This window comes from Amblyomma maculatum, chromosome 5 (genome assembly GCF_055883805.1).
Source record: "Amblyomma maculatum isolate TAMU_Amacu chromosome 5, ASM5588380v1, whole genome shotgun sequence".
Lineage (NCBI taxonomy): Eukaryota > Metazoa > Arthropoda > Arachnida > Ixodida > Ixodidae > Amblyomma > Amblyomma maculatum.
Window position 1 is genome coordinate 59,697,418 of NC_139348.1, and position 25,546 is coordinate 59,722,963.

General features: G+C 45.6%; 1 protein-coding gene across 3 annotated transcripts in view; it reads left to right on the forward strand.

Moving 5' to 3' along the window:
- LOC146188388 (methylthioribulose-1-phosphate dehydratase) overlaps nucleotides 1-25,546 on the forward strand; it is a 61,007-nt gene that overhangs the window by 4,045 nt on the left and 31,416 nt on the right. For 2 of the 3 annotated variants that reach the window (XR_014707527.1, XM_084603756.1), the window contains exons 2-7: nucleotides 1,454-1,810; nucleotides 3,043-3,221; nucleotides 13,614-13,708; nucleotides 17,760-17,926; nucleotides 20,659-20,759; nucleotides 21,625-21,720. Coding sequence is in view for 2 of the 3 variants with exons in the window: in XM_084603756.1 (XP_084459882.1) it covers nucleotides 1,454-1,810; nucleotides 3,043-3,221; nucleotides 13,614-13,708; nucleotides 17,760-17,926; nucleotides 20,659-20,759; nucleotides 21,625-21,720 (995 nt within the window). In the remaining variant the exon portion in view is untranslated. Of the gene's footprint in view, nucleotides 1-1,453; nucleotides 1,811-2,998; nucleotides 3,222-13,613; nucleotides 13,709-17,759; nucleotides 17,927-20,658; nucleotides 20,760-21,624; nucleotides 21,721-25,546 lie in introns of those variants that run through there. The other variant, XM_084603757.1, reaches the window with a different exon arrangement.

Here is a 25,546-nt window from a genome sequence, read left to right on the forward strand (position 1 = left end):
AATTTTTCCCATGTGGTCCTGCTTGTTATGTGATTTAGGGGTCAAATAGCCAAAGCATACTTCTCATCCTTTTCTTGTCATTGATGATACCACGCATGTTGTGTGTGCTATGTTGACAGTGATAGGGATGCTGGGGAAGCTGCAGTCAATTTTTATTCATGGTGAAAATCAGTTCCAGGGCTCTTTCACTATATTGATGTTTATTCAGTAGCAAGGAATAGATCTGCTTCTGAAAAAGTTGAATTGAGAAATCAGATGCCCCCCCCCCCCCCCCCACCACTCCCTTTTTTTTTTCTTCAGACTCAAACTTGGTGACTTGGTTTTCATTCGGAGTTGTGACATCAAGGCCAATGTATATTCTGTGGTCATCATTAGGAAGTAGATGGCTGTGCAGACCAGGCTCAATAATCTGTGCACAAAGGCTGCCTTGACGTTACCACAGCTTGCTTGCTGAAATAATCAGTACGTTTGCAACATCTGCACTTCAATTTTTTTTGGTCATGTATACTCTAGTTCACAATTTTAATTGTGTACTGAAAGCAGCTTATTTGTCACCAGAACACAGTAACCTAGCCATGTTTCTGTGGAGGCCAACTTACTTCAGTTTTCTCAAACTATCTCTAAATGGCTGTGCAAGGGCTAGTGTTTAAATAAATAAACGAATTGGTAGTGTGTGCGCAAATTTCATCTTCATATGTGCATATTCATCATCTGTGGTTTAACAGCATGGGAGGATGTGACATAAGGAAGAAGATGCAAATAAAGTGCTGCCTTTCAACTGACTCTATCCGAAGTAACATTTTGTGGAAAAAAAAAAATTGTAGAAGCCTTGCAATTATCATTAGCAGAGATGATTTTACTATATAAGGGATTAGTCTATTATAGTAAGTGGTAAAGAGATCAGCTATTTTTGTGGAAAAGGTTTGTAATCTTCCTGTGCTCTTGCATCATGACGAGACAATGCATCCGTGGTGAATCTTTCTCTTGACAATGAAAAGAAATGCACGTGCGAGTAGCATTTCTTGAATAAACTGCGCATTGCAAGCCAATGCTTCTTTCATGTGTTCCCTATATTGTCTTGTCTCCCCGAGCTGTTAGAGCATGCAGAAGTATGAATTTCTCCAAATTGCAGCCTTGAGTCACCATCGTCTCTCAGTTTCTTCTGTGTCGCGAATGCTCTTTCCTGTGTATGGCTGTCTCCTGTAGTGTTTCCGAGTCTTGCAAAAGTTAGGCAGTGGAGATGAAATGGTGAACAGATTGGTCGAAGGAGACGCCAGCCAGCCTGATGAAATTTTAAACGGCTTTGACTTAATAATGAAATCGGAAAAGCTGAGCTGCAGCGATTTCTGTCTAGAATCTCTTCTGAGGTGTAAATACTGTAAAGGAGCCTGCTTGAAAATAGAAATGTAACCTGCTGGGCATGCACATAAGAACTGCACATCACCGCATGCAGACCTGGTGGACCTCCAGGAGCAGTTGGGCCGTCCCTCCAAGGGCATCCTCCTAAAGAATGGCCGTGCCCTTCTCTCAGAGTCCCTGGCCGAGGAGGTCGTGGTGCGCTATGTGGCCGAGCGCGGTCCTCAGAGCGTGCAGCGGGACATGCAGTCCCTGTTTGAGCTCCCCCTGCCCCTGATCCAGGCGCACGTGCAGCGGTCGGCCAACGTGCGGCTGGCCAAGGACCGCCGATACATGCGACTCAAGTTTGAGGAGCGCATGAGCGAGCTACGACAGCAGGCGCTGGCCGAGGCTGCCGCGGCCGGGGCAGAGGTGAACAACGGCTCGGCAGCTGTGACTGTGTCGGCTGGGGCAGGTAAGAATGAGGAAAGGAACCAGGTTCGTATACAGTCGGATACAGCTAAAAACAAACAAACAGCAGATGCCTCTCAAAAGAGGCCCTTCAGCCAATGACGTTGAGTAATTCTCTTCTCGAATAATCCTCTTTTTCCCGCTAGCAGGGTAATGTAGGGATTAAAGGACGTTCACCTCACCTTAACCAGATTAGCTGTGATTTCATGAGAGTTGCTGAATGGCACTGGCTGATGGGCCCCCTTCATCTGCTGCTTTCCTCTGGAATTGTATGTGACTACAGCAGAATGGCAGGTAGTGGGGCTAGTTGGGACTGTGTTTTCATTTTGGGCAAATTTAATGCAGACGCAACACGCATGAAGTGTCGGCGCAGGGATCGAAAGTGCTTTCTCACTCTCTGTATTTGTGAGCCAGAACTTGTCCTATGGGTGTATATGCTTCCTGTGCAACAGCCTAGACAACACGTTCAGATGGAGAGCAAGCTTGGTAAACGGAGAAGAAGGGCGAGATGAGTGCAGCATTTTGTTGGTCTTGTTGCGCGTGCCTTCATATATTGTTCGGGCATGCAATGCAATCTTCAGGAAGGTGAAGCAGCAAATTCCACGTGCCCAAGGGAAATCTTCCAGTGAGCAACATTTACCTGCCATTCTGACACTGCAGCCACCTAAATGTATGTTGAAAGGGAAAAAATTAAGGCAATAATGTATAAGGAAATGCAATAATATGGTGCTAACAAACAGCATATGTGAAGGCAGAAAGTCAATGCACAATAATACAAAAGTGTGCTGCACACCTTAGAGTCGGACATTGCTGATGACATTGCAATGATACAACACAGGCAAGGAAAAGCGAGCAATGATGAATAGCTGGTGTCATCATGTGAAAGGTCATTTCAAGAAGCATTAATGTGTGGACACAAGAAGCTAATGCAGAAATTCACTGGATTGCCAACACAGGGTAAACAATGGTGGATATCGCAAGGCAAAACGCTATAGGAAAGTGCACAGATAAACAAGGACCAGGTTTGTGACTAATTGTAACTAAAAGTGGTCTTAAATCTGTTAATTTTGCTGGTGCTATATAGCTAGGTAGTTGGCCACAGCATCATATGATGGTATAGGTGAAATCTACTGGCTGGACGCCTTTGTTGAGGGGTTTTCCTTTGAGGGGCATTTGCTTCATTGCTCACTAGGTGTGTATGCCGACGAGTTGAGCTCCTCGTGATGACCATGACAGGGAGTGGAGCAGGCGGGACCACCGCGGCACCGGTGGCCGAGCTTCCCGTGCTGCTCATCAAGCCCATGCCGAAACGCAAAGCCAAGCCCAAGAGCCACGAGCAGAAGATGCGCGATGCTGCTGCGGCGGCTCGAGCCGCGGCCGTCCTGCAGCCGTCAGCACCCGTCACGTCCTGGCAGGTTGGCTCAATCGCTCATACTTGTGTGAATATTGGAAGAGGCAGTTTAATTATTTTACAGAAGTCGGAACGTTGTCGCCATGTTTTAATAGCTCTCAAATATCGCTGTGGCTCAGTGGTTTGGGCACTGGACGGCGGGCTTCGAGGATGCGAGATCAGCTCCTTCCTGTGGTGTCCGCGTTTCAATGCAGGCGCGAAATGCACAATGGGTCCGTGTGCGTGCATTGTGCGTACTCACTCTTCACTGAACAACATCATGCGATTGAAAACTGATAGTTGGTAATGGTATTTCTAGGGACAGTACCTGCACTCTCTTTTCCTCCTTCCTCCCTCCCCTTAATTAGCTTTACCGGTGTGTCTGAGGTGTCCAGTGAGAAGTGCAGCAGTTACGCGCTTTTTCCTGAAAGATGATTTTATTTATTACTATTTCGTTTTGCGTTTTGTTGCTTATACGTGTTCAGGTATGGCGCGCTGGAAGAGCATCTTTATTTCTTTGCTGTCGTTTTTAAATCGGGTAAATCGACAGATCGAAGCGCGGTGGTTCAAAACTTTATTTAAATTTGCCGCGTTTCCTCCGGAAGGTGGTACGCTTGTGGGTAGGTATTTCCGGTAGTAGCAGACGACGCGGCGCGTGTGAGGTTGCGAACCCAAAGCAAGGCCGAAGTGAAGTTTTATCCCGTACCGGTAACTTGAGTCGCACCTTCTCTTACTTGGTTCTGCCACGTTAGAAAAGACCGGCAATCTAACGAGAGAAGAGCTACTGGAGCTACTCCGCTGGACAATGCGTTCGCTACCTCGGCTACCTTCGGGTTCGAATGAGCTAGCAGCTGTACGTATGTTTGAGGCACTGTCGGCCCCCGCGCAGCAGTGTCTTTTTTTTTTGCTGTTATCGTTCTTTGTTATATTTGTCGGAGAGAGAAAACGCTTACGGCGATGCGGCTCGCGGCGATCGGTACGCGCGCGCGCGTCAGCTGACGAGCCGACTTTCGCGGCGCGCTTGCAGACTCGCCTCGGTGTAGTGTTTTTTGGTTGCGTTGCTGTGATCGCTTGTGTACGGTGACCTCACTCGTCCATCGACAGCCAGCAGCTATGACGGCCGATGCACCTAACACCGTGCATGACGAGGTACGATTGTTCTCCGCAGACCGCGCCATTTCATATACTCGCGCTCGCGGACGACGCGAAGCTAGTCACCCAGTTCACTGTTGGAAATGGAGGGTCGTGAGGGAGAGCACAGATCTTCGGTTGCCAGCGATGCATATTTTCCGTCTTCGCGATTGCAAACAGCAGAGTGTTAGTTCCAGGATGGTGTACTGCATGCGTGAAAGCATATCACCGGCACCGTATCATTCTAGCCACCGTAGTATCGGGCCAAGCCCCACGCGATAACGTATCACGTGCTGGCGGGGACGATCGAAGGAGGGCTACACTTCTGATCGGCCGCGTGGTTGTAGCCCTCTACATGTGCTTGAATAAGGGAGATGACCCTTCTTTGCTTTGACGGCCCTCAGCCCGTCGTGCGACGGCGTCGCGCGGCATGTCGCCGCGAATGTCCCCGCATTTTCCGCCAGGGTAATTATTTCGCGGCCTGTGCGTGACTCCGTTGTGCAGGACAAATGTAAGCACTGCGAAATATATTGTTTACTACCGATCTTCTTTTGAGTGGATTAGAGTGCATGTAGTGCAGTTGTAGTCTGATTTTCTGGTTGTCACATTCAGAAGGAAATAACGCGTATTCAAGTGACGTCAAAGCTGACGTCAGTACACAGCAGATCTTCGCTACCTGTTCTGACTAGTACGGTCGGCGGCTTAGTTAGTTGCTCGTGTGCGTCCGTTTTCTCTGTCACCCTACCATCATTCCAGCGCTGATGCAATGAAAACTAAATCGGCATCATGAGTGACAGTTCTAAACATTAGGAGAGTTTCAAATTGGGCTAGTTGGTGGTTGCGCACATCTGCTCTGTGTCGTCTCCGATTGTGTCCCAGTTCCTACGTAAGCGCAACAATGCACAGGAATGACAGTTCTAATTATCTGTAGGCTGCGCGATGTGGACGCAGACCGCTACATCAAAATAAAAAATAAAAAAGTGGCACTGACCCGTCTGCAGTCGATGCACAACTGCACGGTAAGTGTAGGCCTGTGGCCGCGCATAGATATGTGTGACATTCGTGACCTCCTTGTGCTGCGGACGAGCCTCGTCACAAGAAACCAACTGAAAGGCTACAGAATACTCGAAGTACACAACTACGTTACAAGCAGACGAATTCGTGCCTTGCACAAATACATGCGCTTAGTAAAATGCTTGTCCCAGCTAAACCGCTGAGTTCTTGTAGCTGAAATTGAGCACAGAAATGGCATTTTGTTGTCAGCATTTTTTATACCAAACTTATTTGATGTACTTGCCTCATTCGGTCAGAAGAAGTCGGATGTTTGCATCATCTCTGGTGGCAACAAAGCAAAAGAAGCCGCTGTCACAGTGACCCCCAATGGCACCACCTCTCGTTGGGTTGTGGGCTCTAAATTATTTTTTGCTGCAAAGCTCTTCAAATACAGTGCAATTTTGGCTAAACTTAAGTTTTTCTTGTTATTATATATAAAAAATTAAAAGTACTGCAGAATCTGCATTGGAGTAACGCGAAAGCATGGGTGCCGGTGTTGGTTGCTTCTGGTTGCTTCTAGTTGCTTAATTCACTTGTTTACCCATTTTTGTCCTTGGTACTTTCAAATTGTGCGCTAATCCCTTCATATGTCCTTTTCGACCCTACTTCCGGTTGCGTGAAGTCACATCCTCTACGTCACATTAATTCACTTCTTCTTTATTCATTTTAAAATGGTACTTTCAAATTGCATGCCAATCTCTTCCTATGTCCTTTTACGGCTCTACTTGGGTTGCGTGACATCACATCTTTGACGTCACCCTAATTGACTGATTTAATTAACTATTGTAGTATTTGATACATTAACATGTGGCGCCAAGCCATTTGCTAATGAAACCTTTTTGCCTTTACTTTTTCCTTTTTTGCTGCTAATTAATTACCTAATTAACCTATTGGCCTCATTATGTTTCGCACACAACATCACATCACCCTCTATCAATTGACACCACTCATTAACCTCTACGACTTCTCAATTACTCACAGCTGCTGCGGACACGATTTTGCAAATTGCGCGCCATTCCCTTCCTACGCCCTTTTTCGGCTCTACTTCTGGCTGCGTTACGTCACATCATCTACGTCACACTAATTCACTTCTTGTTTATTCACTTTAGTCTGCTACTTTTAAATTGCACTCCATTCCCTTCCTATGCCCTTTTTCGGCTCTACTTTGGGTTGCGTGACGTCACCTTAATTGGCTGAATTAATTAGCTATTTAGCATTTGATACATTGAAATGTGGCACCAAGCCATTCGCTAATGACATTTTTGCCTTTATATTTTCATTTTTGCCCCTAGTTAATTACCTAATTAGTTAACTCAATTATTATTTCGGATACAGTACATCAGCTTCTATCAATTGACACCACTCATTACCCTCTACCATGTCTCAATTACTAGCAACTGCTGCAGACACGATTTTGCGGATGCTGCCTGCGGACAGAAATCTGTGAACATAGCGAAGTAATGCTTTTGTGTTAATAACTTTGTAAAGCTTTTCAAACCTTCCGTAAAACAACTCTGGCCACCTACGTTTCCTCGCCAAATATTGCTTCCCAGCTGACATAGATGCGAACATCCGACTTTTGATTGGATGAGGCAGGTGCGCCAAATACAGAGTTTTTTGAGCCCGCCTTTGAAGGCTTGGATTGCCACAAAAAACCTCGAGGAGGTGTTGGTGGTGCACTGCATGTAGAGCCACTTGAAAATTTCAGAGTACCGCATTCGTTTTCCGCGCGCCGTCGGTTTGCCTACTGGCTGATGCCCGTCAGGTGACCTCGCGTCGCCAAAACCCTTCCAAGCGGGCGCGCAGAATGCGTGTCGTGTTCTGCAGATCCTCTTTTTTCGATTGTTTCTCGCAGTGTACACGTGAGATTATGTTGTGCTTTTAAGTGCGGCACCAGGCCTGAGTTAGGAAAGGTGTGTTCGCTGGGCCTGAGCGAAAAAAAGTGATCTGCATTGTCAGAGAAAGAACGCTAGCAGACGATGGACAATGAATAGGAGGACACACACGTCTGCTAGCATTCTTTCCCTGACAATGAATAACCAACTCGCCCAGCAACATACCCTGATCTGCATTGGTGGTCAATTTGGCTTCACAAAATCGACCGGCGAAAATTCGTGCCATCAAGAAACACCCACTTGTGCGAGATACGCTAGTTTATTGGTTTCAAATTATTTTTGTTTAGCCGCAAAAGAAGCGTAGGAAATACTCAACGTGAACATGGTGTGCCTGATCGCAACATGTGTTTACCTCCCAGCACAGGAACATGCAGCATCAGTTTTACTTGCACAATTTGGCAAAAGCTACCCTCACAGTAAGGTAAATATCTAGCCAGCTGGCAGCAGATACATCTATATTCAGTTATGCGAAATCACACACTGTACTCCTGTATGAATGCGTATGGGCGCATGTTAGTGTGCGGATCGATGACCGCCCGCACCTCTTCCTTTTCTATTTTTATTGTTAATGTAAACGTACAGTCGTGGACAAAAGTGGTATATTCCACGCCAATCGCAACGATTGCATTTTTTCAGTATAAAAAAATGTGCCACACAAAATGGCTCAGACTAGATGAAAAGTATACCAAGGAGGGTACGTTATGAAAATCTCAGAAATAACTGCTTCTCTGTCGGAAAAATCTGGCGGGCAGTTTTCTCGCAGCGCATAGAATATACCACTTTTGTCCACGGGGGCACACAAAGCTTTATGCACATATTTGTTAGTTATTTATTTCTAGTTGCACCTTAAAAAAACCCAAGTAGTGGAAATTTCCGGAGCTCTCCACTGCAGTGAGTCTGAGTCGCTTCGGGATGTTAAAAACTAAACCAACCAACCATATTTATTGTGTGCTTGCAGCTGGCAACTTCTGGACAATGTGTGTCAACCATCAATGTACGATATTGATGTCATTTCAATTTTTGACGGCAGTTAATGAGGTTCTGGCAAATCGGCGGCACAAGGCGTACGGCGATGAAACATCAGGCGACACCATGAAACAATGAAAAGTACAATATTCACAACCGCGCGGTGATAGCGATGATATAGTAAGCCATGTGTTGTTTTTTTTTCACGCTGAAAATGGGCGAGACCAGTGCTTTAGTTTTCTTTCGCTTAATGACGGCGCCGCAAAAAAAAAATAAAGTTTGCGCAAAACAATATGCTTCAACAAATTAAGCTTGCTTGGCGCTCTTGCCGCAGCGACGGCGATACTACGTTGTATGTTATTTTGTTTACGCTATCTCGGAGAACCTGCTGCTTCTCTTTATGCTGCTCATACAAAGCGATTCATCGTTTCAGAGCGTGATAACGATCCGCACCTCGCTCCATATTTTACCTTGTCCGGCCCCGCGGCGCTGACGGACGGCATTCTCCACGACTTCACAATATACACACACGTTCCTGCGACGTTTGCTAACATGCTATTTCACACTCGGTCATCTTATAATGTTGTAACCCCCCAGCACTGCGCGTAGAAAACAAGTCGATTCAAAGGGTCGGGGACTAGCAATAGCAGGGGACCTGCAGTTTTCACCGATCTACCCACGCACTTATTTTTCCCATCGATTGCTGACTACGGTATTAAAGTCAGCGACCGCGCAATCAGTGTTGGTACTGTTATGAATAAGCGTGCCAGAGCGTTCCCGCTTTGCTGAGTTTAAGAACGCGTTCAAAGCCTACGAATGCGGACACTCACCGTTTAGACACCGGCTGGGCCCGACGGTCTGGAAGGGAAATGGCACCCGCGGGTGCCTTTGCGGTACTCTGAAAATTTTCCAGTGACTCTAACTGCATGCATATGGCTGGACACGGTGATGCGTGTTGTCGCATTGCCGCGCTGCTCTTTTACCTGCAATATGGCTTGCGAGTGCAGGAAGAGCAGTCATGCATGGATATTGGCAACAGCTGGCTGCCAGGAAACATTGGGAAGATTCCAACTTAGCCCATTTTTGACGTAGATTTCGCATCTTCTGTGATACTTGCACGGTTGAGCCATGCCGGCCATACGTGATGTCGCATCTCGGTGAGTTGTTTCGTTTGGGCGGAGTCGTTTATGTGTACTTTTTAAACCTTAAAAAAGTTGAGGCCATTCGTGCAGCTCTTCAGCTTCCGTTGCTTGCACTGTGCACAAATATTAGTCTACGACAGCTCAATAAACCACAGCTGCGGATGCCACTGCCTGTGGAGCCGCGCATGACAGCACTTGATATGTACAATCGCCCTGTTCTTTCGGTGGGCATAAAAATGGTCGGCTGCGCCACTTTTACCCACAATGCACTGTGCACGGTGGCTTGTTAGTGAATACCCCCTATTCGCTGTGAGATTGACCTAGAGGTGGCGCCACCATTGCTTCAATAGTGTGGATTGCTAGCCAGTGGTGTCCGCAGAAATGCACGTGGCATCGGTCTGTTTCCTTGTTTACGGCGGGTTTGTTGGCATAGAATATGTGCCTACTAAACAGTTATTTACTGTTTAGAGTGTTTTAATATGGCAGAAAAGATGCGTGGATTTGACCAATGCTGTGGAAAAGAAGTGCAGATGTTAGGAAAACAAGGCTTGCACTATGGTGTGTGCGTGTCTTATACGAGTGTCAGACAGGCAAGTTTAGTGTCAAGTCTTCGCAGATGCAAGGTTCTTGCTCTCATCTGCAGTACATTAGAATGAATCGACACACAGCCTGGTTCATTATATTATACTTGACTCGAGGGTTAAGCTGGTTAAATGTAACATTGACTGTATATTGCCCGCACGGGTTGCCATAGACTGAGTGCACATCAACTCTGGCTAGGCAACCAGGCACAATTGTATTCTCCAAAAATGAGATTGCGCCGACACTGTACAGAAAATCCCCACAGGAAAGCTGACTGTCCACGTGGAGAGGGCTGAGTGGATTGAGCTTGACGAGTTCATAGGTGAATGCTTCTTGCAGCCAATGTCAGAGAATCTGATAGTGTAGCACTGTGCCAGTGACAAAGATTTTCTGAAACCAAGGAAAGTATAGGGGATTTTCTATGTGTGTGATGTTGATAAATGGTAAATTAGTAGTGTAATGATTTTTTTACAATTCCAATAAATTTCACTGTGTGTGTGAGAAGTTTTGCACACATGAAAAAATTTAGTACCATCAGCGCTTAATTTTTAATAACGTTAAAGTGCAAGCTATGAACCAGTCGCTACAAAGGCATTGTAAAAAACTGTGCTTGGGCGCTGTCATATCCTGGTAAAGAATTTTGAAAGCCGAAGATTTCTTTATCCCTGTAATTATTGAGTACTAACTCAAAGCAAAGTATTAGGCTTACCTGCAAAACAGTTGCCGGACAACTGTCCCGGAAGAAACGGAGCTCATCTTATCATGCTACTATAAAGATGTATTTATTCTCAAACTAAACACCTATAGCTAAGCCCATATGAAACTATTTTACTCCTTTTGTCAGAAACAATGAGTTTGTTTGGGAGACAGTAGATGAAAAAAGATTTGAATGGGTTACCAGGGAAGCGCATTGACCTAGATATGCTATGTAATATTTAGTGTAACAATCAGGGGGGAGAAAATATGTTTCTTAAACGTTCGCGCATTTCTCTAAAGCAAAATTTGTTCACTGCTGCTGTTACGGCTGGATGCAGCAGCTCAACAGCAAAAAGAAAAAAAGAAAGCATATGAGGTGCTTTTTCGATTAGCTTTCTCAACGAAAAAGATGAGCTTTTTCGACGCCCATTTCCCCTTAACGCACCAAAGCGATGTTGGCTATGACGGATGATGTAGTGACGGGCTTCGGGTGTCGTTGACCACCTAAGGTTATTTTAATGTGTAGTCAAATGCAACACCAGAGAAGTGCCTGGTCGTGATTGAACCCTCCATTCTCAAATTCAGCAGTCCAGCGTCCTACCATTGAGGCACTGACAGAGGTTAAACAGCAAAAAAACAAATACATAACTCGATCGAGCATATAGATGGCATAGAGAAGCCTGTTCAAATTGCATCCTCTATGCAGCAGTCTGTGTTCGCATGCTTCAGTAGATACAGTGTTCCAAATAGAAGTGGGAATATGCAATTTCTGAGCGAAAAAAAAAAGAACCAAAAAAATACCAAACGCTTGTACATGCCAAAAGCGCACACGTAAATTACTGCTGGCTGGCACACGATGCTAACACGCATCCACACTCAGTAGAGTTCACCGCAAGGTGGCGACTGTGTCCGATCTCGAGGCATTACTTGCTATGTCGAGAAGATTGTATTCATAGTGCTACTTTGATATTATTATACCTATTACCCTAGGTTTACTAAAGAATGCGGAAGAGATGAGTGTTTGGTGTGAAATTTTGTTGACCATCTTGCCCTTGGCAGGAGGCCTCCAAGAGTCATTTGCTGCTGCATTATTAAGTTTTGTGTTTGTGTATGTACCATGTGTCTTAGGCAAATGCAACCAAGCTTTTGGAAGATATGGAGTGCCCTAGCCCCAATGAAACCAGCAAAAAGCTGGCTTTAGTCGTGTGGTCTAGTCCGAAGTTTTTTAGTGCGTAATAGTACTAGCCGCAATCACGGATTTCGCTAATGTCTGTCCAAAGCTGCTCACTCTCTCTCTTAGTGAACTTGAAATGGAGAGAAGGTGGCAACGCACGCGTCACGGGGCTCAGCATTGAGAAGGTGGAGCGGCCGCACAACTGCAGCACAAGCCACTCTCTCTGTCCATCCATCTCTGCTTGAACTTGAAAAGAAGGGGGACTAGTGACGCCCGCATCACGCGACCTAACACTGAGGGGCGGAGCGGCCGCATAGATTCACCCAGTGAGAGAGGGGCGTGCCAGTTGTGGACGTGGCGGCCGTCACTGGGCAGTGTTGCACGAGCTTGTATTACTCCGGAGTGAGCAGTTGCGTGTTGTTCGCGCGTCCTCAACTTCGGCATCCCTCCCCTCGCATCAGTCACTCCTCAGCCTGCACGGACAGCAGACGTGCACGCGCGGTGCTCCCTGGACCTCGGCTCCTAGCCGCTCGCCGCGTCATGAAGCAGCTTGTGCTTACTTCCGCGCCTAAGCAGCGCTACGCACCTACTTCGCATTTGATTGACCATGCAAATCGGCCGTAATTTTTAAAAAATAATTTACCAAAGTTAGTTAGGAAAGACTGATTAGTAACTAATTATTGGCTTCAGGAACAAAAGGTCAGTTCAAAAATTAAAGGTGGCTCCACTCCAGTGGCTCTGTGGTTGGGCACTTACTACCTAATCGGGGAATCCAGGTTTGATCCTGGGAGAGGTAGCTATGCTTTCACGGTGGCGAAACGTGTGTGTGTGTACTGTGCAATGTCACTGTGCATTAAAGAAGTATCATTATTATTCGATTCATCTTTTAAGGCTGGCAAAGAATGCTTTGTGTCAAAGGTGCAAACACTTGAGTAGGTTGTTCATTAAGGTGACCTGCTATTACTCTGTTGAGAATTTGTTTTGGAAACCAGTAACTATATAGTTGGCTAATTTGTATTTATTAATTATTGAAGTTCGAAAAATGAAAAAATATTGTATACTAGACCGTGCAACACTCTACATCTTTCAGTGGCTTTCACTGGGTTGGCATGCACTGTCTATGTTGAAACCTTGGTTGCACTTAGCAGGGACGCCCACTAGAAGCATTCTTTGTCTCTTTCCTTCCTTTGCTTGTGGAGCTGGCAGAACAGCTTGGAAGTGTTGATCTTTGTGATTCTGATATGGCTCAGAGTGCCATACAAGCATTTGGTTTTTAAACTTATTGTTTTGTCGGCACTGGCTTGCCTTCCTTGTACATGTAGCTTACTGCATTGCATACAGCGAGGTATGCCCACATTGCAGCCAGCACTCATTGGTGGTGCCTTAGGACTATGTAGAAATTAATGAATGTTTTTAATGCGGGCTAGGTAGCAGACATTTGGCCCTGGTTAATTAATGCTCAGGGCTGGAAGTGTGCCAGTCCTGATCTGATTCAGGCCACAGGTTGACCAGGAGTAACCGCTGCATTACCTGCCCTTGTGCAGCGGTCTGTCGTGCACCGAGTGATCTCAGCGTCCTTCAAATATGGTGGGGCTGGATATTTATACAACAGAGCCAGCGTGAAGGCATTGGCACCAGTCTGACAATTGGTTTGTTGAGAGAACAGTGCTTTTTGTGGTTTGTATTTTAGCCTGCTTTGAGTTAGGTTGACATCGGGTCGTAGTGTATAGCTTTGGCTGGTAGTCACAACAAGTGTGTGTCCCTTTGTCTTTGCCCAGGAGCACCCTCGCAACCTGATCCCCGAGCTGTGCCGCCAATTCTACCAGCTGGGTTGGGTCACTGGCACGGGTGGAGGTGTCAGCATCCGGCATGGGTGAGTGGACCACACGGTGGATCCGCCTCCTTTCCGAGTTACAATTAGTAGGTTCTTTATGCCGACAGTAGCAGCACAGCCACAAAGGCCCACAGCATTGGTTTTTGTTGCAAACAAAAACTGGGCAGAGTTGTCCTTATTGCCTCTTCAACTAAAAGCTGGTAGATCTCAAAATACTGGTAAATTTGAATGCTTTTCACTTGTGTAAACTACAGTGTCTTCCGTTATTTTGTCACTAGTTCTGAAAAGTTTTGATCCAAATTTAGGTGTCGCAGAAAGCCTGGCCTATGAAAAACTGACAATTGGCTCCTAAAAGAACTGCCGAAAACTGTTTGGATCACAGTAAATTATCTACTGCACACTTGAAATATAGTTGTCTATACATTCAAAATGGAAATAAGTGACAAAGACAGTTTTTCTTGGCTTTATCGAGTGCTCTGTGTTGCGCTCATTTTTGGGAATGTCGAAGGATTATCTGGAAAAAAAAAGTGTTTTCATGGCCCTCTTTGCAGTGCGACACAGCAGGGATGGTACCACTGCACAAACGACCCCATCGTGTTTCTAGGATGCTTCACTGCACTGATTGGGTGTGAAGCATCCTGAAATGTGTGATGGTTCAGGGTACTCGAAAAGTGCAGGAAGCACTTTGGTGCGAGAAATATGCGTAGGTGTGCCCCCATCCAAAAATAAAACTACTAATAGACCAATGATACGCAAAAGAGTGTCTGAAATGACAAGACTCGATGGCATGAATTTAAGAGAAGTGGAAATAAAACCATTTTGCTAGGCTATATTTAGACTGTGCTGGACTTCGTAGTCGTCGTTGTGCCCATCATAGTGCACATGCTTCGGGTGCATGGGCGCTGCAGTTCCGTGGAATTCAGGTTGGGGCAGGTCTGTTTCGACATCACTGGTTTTGTGGGTTGCACCTCAATTCGAATTAACTGGTGCGAGGCTGTCCATGCCCGAATCAGGGTAAGTCCTATGCAGCAGAGTTTAATGGGTGTTTGCTGGAACTGCACTTCTAGTTCGTGTGATCCGAGATTTTCGAACTAACAAGGGTTGATTCAAGATTTTACTTTGTTCTCTTTCGGTTGTGTTTCTCAAAGCCTGTGTTGCTGAAAAGGGCTTTCTTAATATACTTGGTTTACGTAGTGCAGTTTTTTTTAAATTAGGGCTTTATACAGGTCTGAAATCCTTATGTACAGCCAAAACTCTATTTAGCATAACCTGATTTAACGAAAGTCTCGATTTAATGAAGATACTTGATTCCCCCTCAGACACACATATTGTCCAATGCATTGAGTAACTTGAAATAATGTAACGAATTTTGCTGTCTGTCCTGATTTAACGAACATTTTTTTTAAAAATGAAGGTGAAAAATTCTATTTGTGGTCTATTTTGTAGAAAACGTCCAAGAATACACTGACTGCGAGCTAGCGGTAATGTCATGGAGCAACTTCGTCCTGCTTTTGTGAAACTGCTTGATGCGAAGTGGGAGTTATATTAATATGAATTCACAAGATTTCGCCAGCGGTAAAAAGCCTGCCCGTCAAATTGACGTTTGCAGTGGTACCACGTTGACACCGGGTCAAGTGTTGAATGCCCGTGATCTGCAGTGACAGTTCGCTGGAAGACACGAGGGGAAGAAGTTACAAAAAATTCATTGCAGTTTTTGCTTACATGCTGCAAGCTAGTAGAGATCATTGACGACTTTGACGAGAAAGAAATTGGTGGTCCCTTGGGACCCTTCTTTGCGAGACAAAATTTTTGTTGCTTCTTTTCATACGGGCTGTCGGTGTCGGTTGTTTATGCGGGCTGCAGTTTCATTGTAAGAGCGTAGCGTAGTGGGCAAGTTGGTATTGTGTTTCAAAATGGTGAAGCAGTACAATTTCACTGGTCCTACGTTTAAATTGTGTTGTTACGTCTTTCAAAAACAGTTCCATTTTCAGCGCACTTATGCTTCAGAAATATGATGCCGCGGTACTTCCTAGATGCCAGTGCGGTTTGTGCCAATGTAGTGATCAATTGTATTGGATTAAGTGATCCAGGAGCACCACCCTGAATTTAACAAAGTTCTTGATCTGATGAAATAATTCACCGTTCCTGTCAACTTCATTAAATCGAGTTATAACAGTAGGCAGCGTAGTAAGTACTACACCCTTATGCAGTTCAGTTACCTCAGAACTCTTATTTTCTGGGAGACTTTTCTGAAGCTTGACTGTAGACAGTGTAGAAGACTCTCCCTTCATTCACTTGTTTGGTGTCGTAGTGTCACAAATATTTGCAGGCTTTGACCATATGGGAACAGGCCAGCGTTCGTTGGCACCTACTCACCGGATGATAAACTGTTGGGCTGCAGTTCCTGAAGCTGTTGCAGCATGATTTAGGTGCTTGGCCCAGAAGCAGCACACACACGTTTTCCAATTGTGCTGGGTACGCACACGCACCTCCTTTCTCAGTGGCAATGAGGCTGCCCACTGTGCAGCCCGAGGATTAATGAGCTAGCCATAGGAGCAGCATCCTTTCCCCTTAGTTGAGGATTGTGAGGGGTTGTGTCTTTTCATATTGAGAAATTAGAATCTCCTACCATCTTGCTCAGGCTAGCTACGGCCCCTCTTTTTCAGGGACACAGCTTCCTAAAGGAGTGCCAATAAATTATATGGAAGCAAAACGGAAGATGTAATTGATCTCTAATATAGCACTAATATATGTGGCCGAGCCGTGTTCCTGGCAGCATACTTCGCTCTGTGTAGACTAGCATGTCGGCAAAAGGCTGAATTGTTTTTCATTTGGTGTGTGCCACTGTCTGCACTCATTATTCCTCATAATGGAATGTTTTCTTTTTTGTTTTTTTTTAGCCTGAACATTTAGTACAGCATCTAGAAAGCCAACTCAGTCAGGTTTGGGACACAAAACACAGGTGGTCACTTTTTCAGTCAGGTGCATAGTTTTTGTACAAAGTGTCACAGGGTTTGAAAGCTGTAACACCTAAATTAGTACGATTCATGAAATGAGTACCAGTCGACTTGGAGGTTGCATTTTGTAGCAAACGCAACGCTGGTCTAGTTAGCGGTGCATTTCGGGTAAGCATCATTAGTCACTACTGCACGTGCGCTGTAACCATGGCAACTAGTTGCTCTGAGCCATAGAAGATGGGAACAGAGAAGAGGGCGGACAAGAAGAAACGGGTCAAATGGAGCAAGAAGATTTGGAAGATGCCAAGAAGACATGCCGAATTGCCGATCACACCATACGGTTTGCAGCCAGTGCATCGGTGACGAGAACGCTTGAACCGGACTTTGCGAACAATCCGTTCGGTAGCTTTCGCTATGCATATTCTGGCTTAACTGAGTTTCATCACCATCAATTTCTTTTCAAAATTGAAATGATGCAAGAAACATTGAAGAAAAAACTATTTTGACGGTGGAAAAATATGCCTGCAGGAATATGATGAAAGTTGTCCGACTGAGCTCACTGTTATGAGAAACACAATTTATTACATTTGCTAGTCAAGCTTGATATCGAGAGACCTAATTTTTTTTTGTGAAACAAAGGTATCGATGCTAGGCACGTCAGTTTACAAGAAAATGTTTGGGAATTTGCAGTGTACAGAGTGGTGTAGATTGCCCTGTGGCACCTGCCCCATAAAGCTGGAGCCATAGGAGCATGCGTACCACGAGATGGGTTGGTAAAGCATGTTGTGTGCTGTTATGCATGCCATTGTGTGGTGAAGTGTCTGAAAGGTGGTTAGTTAGCTGGTGATACGGTTGGGCATTCACTGATCAGCGGATTGTGTGACATCACCTGTGATGATCTGTAAGGGGATCTGCAGATGCAAAAGATAAGAAAGAGCTAAACCAACATAAAGCCTAACGAGGGCGAAACGTGCTAGCACACTTAAGTGATATTTTGCTTAGCCCTGGAAATCAGAAGTCATAATTGTGGCATGGCTGCTTGTGGGTGCATGCTTGTATCTCTGGTGTGTGCTTTCGTTCACTTTAGTTTCATTCTTTAATGCACTAGGGGCCCTTGTCTTCTACTGGTGCAGGTCCGAGATCTACATTGCCCCGTCTGGGGTGCAGAAGGAGCGGATAGCCCCGGAGGACCTGTTTGTGCAGGACTTGGAAGAACGCTTCCTGTCGGGACCTCCGCCCCACAAGAAGCTGCGCAAGAGCGAGTGCACGCCTCTCTTCATGAACGCCTACACCCTGCGTGGTGAGGGGGTGCATGCTGTTCGTTGTTCGTGACCGGGATCCACAAACCATTTGGCAGAAGCTGGCTAACACGGATCTCGCATTACGGCTGGATGTGTTTTACAATTTGTACGAGAGGGCCTCTTTGGCACTGCAAGTCCATGCGGTGAAACGTTGTAGTGAAGCGCACAGTGTGGGGAAACTGCGATGAATTCGAACATTTTCGTTGTGTTCAGTGATTTTCAAATATTCGTAAATCCCGAATGTGAAGACAAATTGAATAACAAACATATTTGCTTCTTTATCAACTGAGGGCCTTGGAAAGCTTTTTCTCATTTCACCCCTCCCATTTCAAAGGACAAGCCCAGATATGCAGTCCCTTCCATCTCATGGGGTCTTGTGATGTTTCACAAACATTGATCAATCAGTGCACGGCCATGCCAATGATTTTTTATTTTTTTTTATTTACCGCTGCATTTTCTGCAGAAAGGAGTCTTTAATGCTAACATATTAAAAGGCAGCGCTGCCTAGAGATGCCGCGGATTTTGTCAGAGCATCATATTCCTCTTGTCAGTGTCGCCAAATTCAGTGAAAACATGCCGGCCAATACCCATAATTTTCGGCACAGCAATGGCCTTCATGCTGCCCTATGCGTCGGCTTCTGCAGTGGCAATATTGTAGGGAGGAGATAATTCAAACATGTTTGTAGTGTGCTAACACTGTCAAAAAACAGGTGACATAAATGCTCATGTGCATCTGTGCACATGCTGGAGAACAACCCCGAAAAATTACAAGGGCACCAGTGTTTTCGGATTATCTGCGAACGTTGGTGCTCACTCTTCTGGTTACGTTTGGTCACTCTGTGTTGGCCTGAGGCACAGGGAAAAGCAACACACTAGTCCGAGCTTTTGCAGTGACTGTTGTGGCATTAGCAGCCCCCACTTCTTTGTGTTGCGTATGTCTTTTGGCTGATGTTAAGATTCCCCTGCTAAGGGCACTGTCCAAATAATTATGATTACTGAATTCCTAGTTTCTGAAGAATCGGTACTCTAAAGGTGATGGGTCTGCTCTGGTAGAAGCATTGTGGACATTTATAAGTCCGCTTTTTATTTTATTTTATTTACAAAATACTGCGGACACTGAGTCCAAGCAGGGTGGGTGAACAAGTCAATCAAGGTACAAAAGAAAACGCAACACTTCAAAAAAAAAAAAAAAAAAAAAAAAGACAACACAGTATAGCAGCAATTGGTTAAAACTCAAGGGACAGTGGATTAACTAGCTGATTCCAATCTGTTATTGTGCGTGGAAAGAACGAAAATTTGTAAGTGTGTTCTAGCGAATATAGGGGTTAGGGGTCTGGGATGGTGTTGACGAGTTTGTCTGGTTGTCGCCGGCGTTAAGTATGATGATGGATCCAAACCGAGTTTGTTATGTAATAACTCATAAATAAACTTTAATCTAAGCTTTCTTCTTCGATGTTCAAGTAGTTCAATTTTATTTGTCTCCATTAAAGTGGTTGGGGAGTCAGACCTTGCATATTTATTAAAAATAAACCTGACAGCTCTTCTCTCTATTCTTTCCAGATTTTTTACGTTAGATTTAGTGTGCTGATTGGATTAGCCTGCTAAGGAACATTGTATGAGATACGACCGTGAACTTGGCTCTCAATAAGAAGAGGACTTTATATGTTTTAGATTTAGTTATCTTTTCTTGATGTGCTAGGTTGAGCCAGTTTTGTTTGGCAGAGTTCAGTCTTTGTGCTGATGGATGGGCGAAACCTTTGCATGCACCTACCTGCCAGTATCATGTCTCTGCCCAGCTTATGGTGAAAAGTGTGCACCCCTATTTCTGACAGCACTGCTGTCTGAAGGCGGGTCGTCTGAGCGCTTTGTGCAGCTTTGTTAATGCTTGGAAATGGAGAAAAATTGCTGCCCTGCTTTAGCTTGTTAACTGATCTTCCGCATGCGTAATGCAGCCTTTCACGGCAGAATTTTGGGTTGAGCGTCTTTTCTTCGCGTACGTCTGCTCCAAAGCTAATCCCAACTGTCACAGCTGCAGTCATCAGCTGCCGTGGGCACATTTTAAGATGAGGCACGACTGAAGATAGCTCGTGCGTCAATGAATTTAAGGACCCTAAAACAAGTCAGGCTCTCAGGAATGCTGTAGTGGCGAACTGCGGGATATATGGGCTACCTGGGGTTTTCGAATGTGCACTAAAATTGCACAGTACACGGGTGCCATGCGTTTTGCCACTTCTTATATGTGGCCTCCACGGCTGGAATCGATTCCGGTTTCCCCGCTCAGTGTCAGAAGATTCATGCACTTCAAATAAGTTCTAGGCTTTCAAGGCTAGATCAGATCCCCACTCTTCATCACGCCACTTACCTAAATAGTAGCTCACCACGCAACGAAAACTGTTCCAAGGGACGCAGGAGACAAACTGAAGGAGACTTGCACCTGCTTTTTCGGAGTTGAAATGGCAAGATGCTATCTTTGAATGAAAAGAGATCCTTTGTGACCTCTAAAGCACCGTGCTCACGTACAGAGTACAGTGACCTGTAAATGCAACTTTTCCTGCTGAACATGCACCGCAGTGTAGCCACCAAGAGACAGTCGATTTTCACAAACGAAAGTGAATGCAGTTGTTCTCAGTTCCCTTCAATTCACGCAGTCTGTGCTTGGCAGGACAGGTCGTTGAGGATTGTGGAGTTGCAGTTGTGTCGTCGTTCTCCCGCTGACATGCTCTGTCTGCAGGTGCGGGGGCTGTGATCCACACCCACTCCAAGGCAGCCGTGCTGGCCACCTTGCTTTACCCGGGACCTGAATTCCGCATCACGCACCAGGAAATGATCAAAGTACGCCTGTACATTCGTTTGTTCGTTTCTTTGTTTTCCCACAAGCAGGGTTAAGTGAAGCTACCTGACGTTGTCCCTCTGTGACAAGGAAAAAACCTTTTCTTGAAACGTTCATTATCACCTAGACAAAGGACGAAACCACCAGGTGGAATTTCAGCGGCAAGAGCTTTTTGCCTAATTCCATCATATTTTGGAACATGGCAGCATTGATTTCATTTACTACTGTGATTATTTTGCAAAGTAATGCAACACTGTATAGGTCATGTGCCTTTTTTAACTGCAATTTCTTCTTTCTTAACATTGTTGAAATTACTGCTATGGCTTAATGAGGGTCAATTTTCAATTTTTTGTTTTTTTATTTACTTTACATAGTTATGAACTTTCCTAGTCATGAATATGGCCTTTATATTGTGAAGGCAAGAAATCAAAACCAGGCTGTTTGGTGCTCCAATGCTCGTCCTACACTGGACATTGTACAGTTGTATGGGCTGGCTTCAAGCTCGACACTACTGTCGTAAGTTCTTTTCCTTGGCCACTTTGGCATTATGCTTGGTGTCTGAATTCTGCCTGTTGAAAGTAGAAAGTGATCGTTTATGGAGGATGAAGTTGAATTGCAGTTTCTTTTTACTAGTATATGCGAGTTTAATCTAGTGCCATTGTACTGTATTGGATTGGAAGAGCATTTTATGCCTTCTGGTCTGACATCGCAGGAAGGAATGAGGATTGAATGATGTTAAATGGGAAACTGTTCAGCTGTTCTCTGTTTTGTTCTGCTTCATTTCTTTTGGTCAGTGCCAGAAACAGCAGTAACAGTGGATTTTCATTTTTTTTTTCTTTTTTATTTTTCCTGTGTCCTTTGCTGCAGGGCATCAAGAAGGGCCAGTCTGGGGTGAGCTACCGGTACGACGAGGAGCTGGTGGTGCCCATAATTGAGAACACGCCTTTTGAGCGGGACCTCAAGGTGCGTGCTCTCTCTACTCGCAGTGATACGAGTAGCCTGGCCAAACTGAAAGTACCTGCATTTTAGGTCTAGCCGGAGCATGTCGATGTAGGTGATATGCTCCTGAAAGTGCTTGTCTTACAGGGTTTCCCACTCTTCATAGCCTTGGGTATTCAAGTGGCTTTCAAGAAGTGGTGGGGAATATCGCCTGCCTTTTCCTCTGTTATTAGCGTGAAAGCATTACTTCGCTATGTTCACAGAGTTCTGTCAGCAGACCCTGTCTGCAGACAATGTCTGCGAAGTCGTGTCCGCAGCAGTTGCGGGTAATTGAGAAGTGGTAGAGGTTAATGAGTAGTGTCAATCGATAGGGGCTGACCTAATGTTGCTGCAGAGAAAATAATTAATTAGAATAACTGGTTCACAGGAAAGGAAAGGCGCAGTATCTGCCACATTTGTTCTGTGGACACCTGAACCACGCCGTAAGGAAAGGAAGGAAGGTGGGAGTGAAAGCGGAAAGAGAGGCACCGGTGTTGAGTGGATATAATGTCAAGGATGTGACGTCACACAACCGGAAGTAAAGCCAAAAATGGGCATAGGAAGGAATTGGCGTGCAATTTAAAGGTACCAAAGACTAAAATGGGCAAACATGAATTGAATTAAGCTACTAGAAGCAACCAGAAGCAACCAACAGCAGAATCCGTGCTTTCGCATTACTCCAATGCAGATTTTGCGGTGCTGTTTAATTTTTTGCTACCTCACAGAAAGGCACATGACACAGCTTTTTACCCCCTCCAACAAAATGGCCAGATGACTGGCTACAGGGTGAAGCTGCCTGCCTTTAGCAGTCACTGTATGTTTAGTGACTAAATAAAATAGCCCCAGGATGGTCACTCAGTGGTTTCATCGCTTCATTGCTAAATCCCAGTATAACAGATTGAATGTCGGCTCTGCTGGCCACTTTTCAGGGGGGGCTAAAAGCAAGGCCTCTGTGTGCTGTGCAATGTGAGTGCACATTAAGGAAACCCAGGTGGTAGCAATTTCTAGAGCCCTCTACTATGACATCTCTCATGGCCTGAGTTGCTGTGGGATACTAAGCCGCACAAACCAAAGGAAACCAAAAAAGATTGGTGCAGGGAATGAAAGCTTAGCAGCGCACTTGAGTTTAGGTGTTCAGGGAGCCCGTAAAGCTCCCCTAGGGCCTTGTTTGAGAACACCCAACCTATCTGGCAGATATCTCTCCTCTTGGAAGAAGGCAGCAGAGCAGGTAACAGCACAAAACATAAGAAGCACACACAAACACAGGGACAACGCTGCACTGACAACTATATCGACCAGAACCTGCACATCTTCTCCCTTCACTTCATGTCTGCAGCCAACTTTTTCCTTGTCTTTAACGTCCTGCTGTTTTGCACAGAAATTCTAATTCCTTCTTCAAAAATACCATTGCAGGCATGCTGACAGATTGTCTTCCTTTCTTGTCTTTCTTTCTTGAGAAGTTTTGCTGGGCCATCTGTTAGGGGCTCAGTGAGGCAAAGAAAGGAGATTTTCACTGAATCTTTATCCTTCTGATAATGCACATTCCAGTGATAATGAGGTTAGTGGAAGGTGCCAGTAGCATTCAGAGCGTCAGCATGATAACGTTAAAGGCCCTGTTCGTTAGAAAAGCTGTCATCGTTCGGTGTTGTGAGCAAAAAAGCCATGGACATGGTTCTGGCAGACGGTGGTAGACAGGTGACATGGTCAGGAAGAGATTGGTCGGCAGGTTGTGTGATATCACGAGGTGGCGTAACGTGGCGGTAGCTGCCAACCCGGGTTGCTCCTTTGAAATTGGGATCTAACTCACCTGTCCGTCGAACATGCCTACTTGTAGGCCACACATTTTCATTGGTATAGCAGCATTTAAGTGCCGTTTTATGTCTCAGAGCTAGACTTTTTGTTTTATGCTGATAAACCTAGGCTGACCTCATTTTCCACAACTTGGTTTTAACCGAAACGGGTCAATAATTTTGGCTTGTAAGGCATAGCTAGCTGGTTGTTGAGTGCAAGTTCTCAGTCAGTCCTGAAGATAAAGTAAATAGAGGAGCTAGGGGTGCGATATGATTGTGGTATTCTCAGACAAAGAGTGCAGTTTTGGGATGAGCAATATTGCTTGTCTAGCCTACGTGCCGCTGCCAGCTGCAAAGCGACACCACTCTTCTACCAGTCAGCTAAGTCTAGTTTACTGTCGTCACTAGCATAGCACATTGAACAAATGTGTAGCTTTGTCCACAGCTTGGAGGGCGCCAGTTATAAACCGTGCTAGGGCAAAACGTTTGGGCTGCCGCGATTATCTATCCCAGTCATCAACACGAAGACCACACAGTACCCTGCCTTTTTTTCAACCCAGTGCGGCTACACCAGAATAACATATTGTATAGTTTCTTACTGGTAAATAAACTGTGTAAATGACAACGTCTAGACAGGCTCCAACTGACCCTTGGTCATACGGGATTGCCACATTGTATTAGTGAAAAACTGTCAGTAATTCATTTGTCAAGAGTAATATTCATTGAAAAAAAGAAGAACCTTGTATTCCAAATAAACACATTCGAAAGTGTTTTGAATTTGCATATAATGAAGATATTCGAGTTGAACCCTTATCTTTAGCTATGCTGAGTCATGTTTCAAATAACATGATAACTTGTGATAGTATGCTCATGAGTGAGCGTGAGACAATGGAGGTAGAAATTAATGGATTTAAGATTTTGTGTATTAGAGCATGCACGGACTTGGTTTTCCGTTTGAAGCTGAAACTCAGCCTGGACCCGAGGAATCTGGCGTTCCTGCGGAGCGAGCGGACGCGTTTCACCTGGGCTCCGTGTTTTTTTCATTGAACTGCCAGATTTTTTGAGTCGCACCTTAATGAAAGTGCGTCGACCGGATGCATGAAGTTGTGTGGACCACCGGGAACTCGAATTCCGAGGTAGGGGACCGCTTTTGCCAAATTTAAAGGACTTGTGTGCCGAGAGGAGCGCCCGCAGCTGGGCCTAACGTCGACTCCGGCCTTGGCCGGATGAGCGGTAGGCCCAGCCCGAGCCTCGGTGAGGCCGCCAGCGGAACATCGAATCATCGGTGATTACGCAAGTGAGCATTGACCTAAGATAACTACAGCTATGCGAGTAGAGGTGGACGGCGTCGAAATTCCGCCGGACCAGTGCACAAGATCGCAAGGCTGGAAAACTGCCGGCGAGAGGGTCAGGCACAAAGGCATGGGCAAGTTAGGCCTAAATGCCGTACTTCAAACGAACCAAGATGGCGCCAAGGCCATGGCTGCCACTGGCAGCGATACACGTCACTCAAGGGCGAAACGTATAAACAAGGGCAAATTGTTGAAGGGCGCGCGCATGCCAGACTTGCCGCGCGGCGACATAAAGATCGTATTACGACCATGAGGCGGGCTCCACGTGAGCGACGTGACCCGCGTTGAACTAAGTCGTGCAATTGTGGCGGCGGCACAGATCCCCGGCAATGAAGCAAGTGAAGATGTCGTGTGCCCCAACCTCCAGCAGAATATCGTTGTGGTGAGCACCTCCAAGAGAGAAAATGCCGACCTATACACTGCAGTCGGAAGGATTGACATACGCGGCACGGCACACGAAGTAAGTACCTACGAAACGGCCCCCCACGGCACGGTGAAGGGCGTCATAAGGGGCATCCCGCTCGAGGATACGGCCCAGGATATTCAGGACAATGTTGTGCACAAGCATAACCCAACGGCGCTACAGGCAAACCGGATCGGTAAGACCCGATCAGTCGTCTTTGCTTTCGAAGGGCATAAAGTACCCAAATACGTGAGATACGGCAACCT